General features: G+C 63.7%; 1 protein-coding gene across 1 annotated transcript in view; it reads right to left on the bottom strand.

The window, feature by feature from the left end:
• The window catches only part of LOC104984184 (rhabdoid tumor deletion region protein 1-like), a 6,744-nt gene extending 1,934 nt beyond the window's left edge, over positions 1-4,810 (bottom strand). Inside the window, exons 1-2 of the mRNA XM_010833833.1 lie at positions 4,402-4,810; positions 8-84 (exon numbers count right to left, since the gene is read on the bottom strand). Coding sequence (XP_010832135.1) covers positions 8-84; positions 4,402-4,618 — 294 coding nt within the window. The 5' untranslated portion in view covers positions 4,619-4,810. The remainder of the gene's footprint in view (positions 1-7; positions 85-4,401) is intronic.
• Between the last annotated feature and the right edge of the window lie 157 nt (positions 4,811-4,967).

The following is a 4,967-nucleotide window of genomic DNA, read 5'->3' as shown; positions in this document are numbered from 1 at the left end:
GGAGCACCTGGATTTCTTCCTCCTCCCGCTGCAGCTTCCACACCAGCGAGGGGATCAGGCCGCTGTTGACGATGCCCAGGGCCCCTGTGGGACAGGAGCAGGGACGGAGCGTGGGCCTGTGGCCACCTCCCACCTGTCACGTGTGCTGGAAGCCGGAGGACTGCGGCGGGGGGGGCGGAGGCTGCAGTATCTGACCAGATAAATTACAAATCCCACCCTCTCCTGCTGCCAAGCAGGGGCCTGAAACCATGGCTGACAAGTAGGGGTGGGAGCTGTGAGGTCACGGAGGGCCCCAAAAAGTCCAGCCCTTGGCCACCTGGGATTGGGGGGCACCCGCCTGGAACGGCGGCCTGAGAAGCAGCAGCCACCCCTGCGGGACCCGGGCACACGGGGGGCCTTCCCCCTCCCCCAACCACCATGAACCAGAGGGAAGCCTGGGGTAGGGGCGGGGGGCATCAGTCCCTCCTTCCACCCACAGTGCGACGTCTCTGTGATACCCGGCCAACCCCGGGGATGGGAGAGAAAGCTGGCCGGGGAGGTTACAGGAGGAAGGTTTAGAGTTAACAGCACAGCGTCTCACATAAAAAGGGCCGCGCCCCCATCCACAGTGGGCGGACGGTCCATAGATTCCGGCCGAGGGGTCTGAAGGGGCCCAGTGCCCAGCAGGGAGGGGCCCCGCCTGGAGCCGCCTGCCCGACCCCTGTGAAAGCTTCTGCCTTACTCCTCCCAGCCTGCCCACCCTGGGGAGTCAGCACACAGCTGGCTGCCCAGAGGAGACCCCAGAGACGGCCAGGCAGCACCCCAAGGGTGCTCCTGAGTGCTCAGAACTACTGGCAGAGCAGCCCCCGCAGGGCAGGGAATGGGCCCCCAAGGAGGGTGCCCAACAGCCCACCCCCTCCCCAGCAGTCCAAGCTGCCCACCGTGAAGCCGTCCACGGTCCCCTGCCGAAGCTGCCACCGGCCGACACCTCTGTCTCCTGCCTTCCCGGCTCAACCCACTAATTTACTCCAGAGAGACAAATAAACAGGTTAATTAGCCTACAGGTCTCTGAGTGCCAATTAGCACCCAGGGATTTCCTCTTTGAAGACATCTCCCAGCCTTCCGCCCTCGGTCCTTGAGAGCTCACGTGGCAGGGGCCTGCGGCGAGGAAGGGCAGCGTGTGCAGGGGCCCCCAGTTGCCCCCAGCTGGCTTGCTCCTGGGGCGTCAGGTGGAGCCACCAGCGCCGCCCATTTCTTCTCAGGGCACTCACAACACAGGGAAAGTGTTTTCCTGTTGCCTCAAGAGTACTGGGTTGCCTACGTTGTGGGTTTTTAATACTTACTTTTGGCTGTGCTAGGCCTCCGTCCTGGCTCAAGGGCTCAGCATCCACCCTGCAGCGCGTGGAGCCCTAGTTTCCTGAGTATGGCTCGAACCCATGTCCCCTGCACTGCAAAGCAGGTGCTTAACCACTGGACTGCCAGGGGAGTCCCGTGGTTTGACACAGACTAAAGGCAGAAGAAGGCTAAGGTGCACTCCTAACTGCATCCAGCGTGTGACCTCAGACAAGCCGCTCACCCTCACGGAGCCTGGTGTCGTCATTACTGGCACGAGCCCACCTGGCAGGGGGCAGTGCAGTGTCAGAGGAGGAGGGGTGGGAGGGGGCTAGTGTCAGGGACTAGTATCCCCGTGTGCCCAGACACGGGCCTGGCACAGCAAGGGGCTCGGAGCCCACGGAGTTCCAGCTGCAGGCCGGGGCCTGTGGGTGCGGGTGAGGGGTGGGAGGGGGCTTCAGACAAAGGCTGCACAGTTCCTGCCCTGCGGGAACACCTCTGGGTGGTCCCCGCCTGCCCCTCTGGGGGGTCTGAGTGCTCTCGCCCCCTCAGCCCTGCTCTCCGGCCTGGCCACCACCAGACAGGTATACCCGGCCCTTCCCCTCGGGCCTCCCAGCCACAGCCCCGCTCGGCCACAGCCGTCTGGATGGCCACTCCGCAGCCCACAGTGTGGAGGTGACAGTCTGACCCTCTGAGAAGGACGGCACTGGCCGTCGGAGGGATACGGTTCCTGCCTGGGGGCTGCACCATGCATCAGGGCTGAGTGGGGTCTCTGCACCCGGGCCAGCCCAGGGAAGGTGCTGCTGTGGACAGGTGAGCAGCGGGAGTCACGCAGGAGGGAGAGGCAAGGCCTTCAGCTGCCCAGGGCTTTCCTTCCAGCATTGCTGGGCCTGGCTCATTTGGAAACGGGAGATTTAAAAATAAAACGCGTGCGGGGTGCGCCTTTCTGCTCGCTCACTTCGCTGCTTTTCAGCTAAAAGGAGAGTGGAAGGCCTGGCTATTTATAACTAACCCAGATCTGGCTTGTTCTAGTTGGGGGGGGCAGTGGTGGTGCACAGACCCCAAAGAAACCCGTCAGAAAACCCACCAAGACCCCCGACTGCCCGGCGGCGAGGTTGGGGTGAGCGGGATGGACAGGTGGGGCTGGGAGAAGAGCTGGCCAGAAGGGGGCGCCCTAGGACAGTGGGGAGGCCCGGAGCGAAAGTCAGCGGAACAGTCGTCACCACCTGGGGCTGACCCGCGTAGATGAGGCATTCCAGGTCCTAGGGGCCCCGGAGGCCCCGGGGGAGCTGGGCCTCGTGGGGCAACAGCATGACGCCTGCGTGAGCCAGGGGAGGCCTGGGTCCAGTGCGGCTGCTGGGCCCGGAATGGCTGGGACCGAGGGTCATGATCCCCAGGTGTGCAACCCCTGCAGTGGAGGTTCGGCCATTCCCGAGTGCTGGGTGGGCTCAGGCAGCAGGGTGCCCCGTCCCCCTTTCTCCCATGGAGCCAGCGCTGTGCTCTCCCGTCCTGTGCTCTGGGACAGTGTGGACCCGGCCCCAGGGCCTGGCATCCGCCCCGGTGCCCAAACCTCAGCAGGCCTGGCCTCCACCTGCCTGTCTGTCTTTTCAGCCTCGCGCGGCCCCGGCTCCACCCTCGTGCCTGCCCTGGCTCGTGGGGACCCTGCTCTGTCCTCAGCTTCGGCCCCTCAGGAGCGCCTGACACGGTGACCACGTCTTCCTCCCAAGATCCCCCCACCCCGTGGCCCGGGGATGCCCCCCTCTCTGCGTGCACGTCTCCAGCGGCTCCTCCTCGGGCTTCACAAGTGCCTCTTCCGGCATCTCCCTCCCACTGGCTCCTCTCGGCCCCCAGCCTCCATCCAGCCTTTCCCAGACATGCCAGGTCACCCGGCATCTCCCGGCCTGGCCTGAGCCTCACAGACGGACTCTGCTTTCTTCCTGTCCCTGGGCTGACTAGCTGACGTTTTCTTACTTGATTCTACCCTTGAGAACGACCTCACACAGTGGGACCAGGCCTACTGTGAATAAACGTGAAGACCTTGCCATCCTCCTCCTTAAATTTTAGGACCCAAAACTCTCCCGCGGTTCTTAGGCCAAGCTCCCTAGTCCCATCCAAGGGCCGCCAGCAGCTGCTACCGTCCCCTGACCCGTGCCAGGCTGGGTGGCTGGCATCCTCGGGGCTCCAGCTGTGCTGATCCTCTGGCTTCGTCCCGGCTGCACACGGCTCAAGGCTCAGTGGTCTGCCCCAGCGCGGAACGGGCTTCCTCCTGCCCCAGCTTGCAGGCCCCCTCCATCCTGAGCGCAGAGGAGTGAGTGCTTGCTGAAAGGAGGGTGAAGGTCACTGCTCGAGGTGGGGGAAGCACTCACTTCCGCAGTCAGGGGGCTGGGGGGCAGCAGCCAGGCTCATCGGGCCCCTCATCTCATACCTGGACTGCCCTGCGGGGTCTCCCCACGCTCACAGCTACATGTGCCTCTGCAAACAGCTGAGTTTGGACCCCTGGTCCCTCAGGTGCCCCGCCCTCTCTGCACGCGGGTCAACGTGCATCTCCCGTCAGAATCACCCTCTCGGGACCACCTGCTCATGTCCCCTGTGATAGGAGCAGCAGCTGAGGCTCATCCGGGTGAAGTAACTTGTCAAGCGTGTACAGGGGGCGGTGGCGGAGTCGGGGCTGTGCTTCACCCCCAGCTTCCTCTGCACCACCCTGGAGCAGGGTCTGTCACGGCCACTGGCCTCTGAGTGGCCCTCTGGGCAGAAAAGCCCATCCTGACCCGGCCTGGTGGTGCAGGCGTGCACACAAAGGAGCCCCCGATGGTCGGCCACTTCCCATTGGTCCTCAGGGGCCACCTGCAGCCAGCACGTATCAGATCTAGTCTAGACCTCAGTGAGTCATCCACCTGAGGATGCCCATCACCGACGTCTGTCCGTTCTCTAACCGTGTGTAGGCGGCACCTTCACAGGCCTGGGCTTGGCCCACCACCCCATCTCCTTCAGCCAACAAGTGGTCTGACCCTGGTACTGTGACCATACAATGAGGTGTAGGGGTATAAAGAAGGGTTAGTGAGGAGCATCTGCAGGAGCATTTACATTTACCTGGGGGCTCTGAGATGCACGGCGCGTAGGGGAGGACAGAGGAGCACTGACATCTTGGTTCTGGCTTGAGTCTTTTTAAGCACAGGGACGAGGGGCTCCTGGCTCCGAGGCCCGCAGATGGGCTCCCCCTGAAACTGAAAGCAGAAGCTGGCAGACTGCCCTTCTCTGCATTTTGCTGAGCATCCGAGCAGTCTGTGAGCTTCCCAATGGCGCCCATGGGCCCTGGCCTCAACAGAACTGGCTCCCTCCCGCCTCTCTTGTCTGGAGGCGCCGCTCCTGGGCCCCTCCCACTCTAGTATCCTCCCTTCCAAGGCAAACCTTCTGTGGCAGGATTGCCAGGGACCCTGATGAGCCCTAACCCTGCTGGCCCGAGCAGCAAAGACGACGAAGCCCCCTTCCATCGCTGCAAGACGTCGCCGGTGTAAACCTCCAGGGTCCGCACGGCCCTTTCCCACGTCCGAGGCGACCGTCGCGACAACTCAGAGCAGCAGGTGCCACTAGTCCCGCTTTGCAAACAGGCCTCACAGAGGTCAACCGGGTGTCCAAGGTCGCGGAGCTCAGGCTAG

This window comes from Bison bison, unplaced genomic scaffold, assembly GCF_000754665.1.
Source record: "Bison bison bison isolate TAMUID 2011002044 unplaced genomic scaffold, Bison_UMD1.0 scf7180017845352, whole genome shotgun sequence".
Taxonomy (NCBI): Eukaryota; Metazoa; Chordata; class Mammalia; order Artiodactyla; family Bovidae; genus Bison; species Bison bison.
The sequence above is the reverse complement of the archived record's forward strand: the minus strand, read 5'-3'. Positions and strand labels throughout refer to the sequence as shown.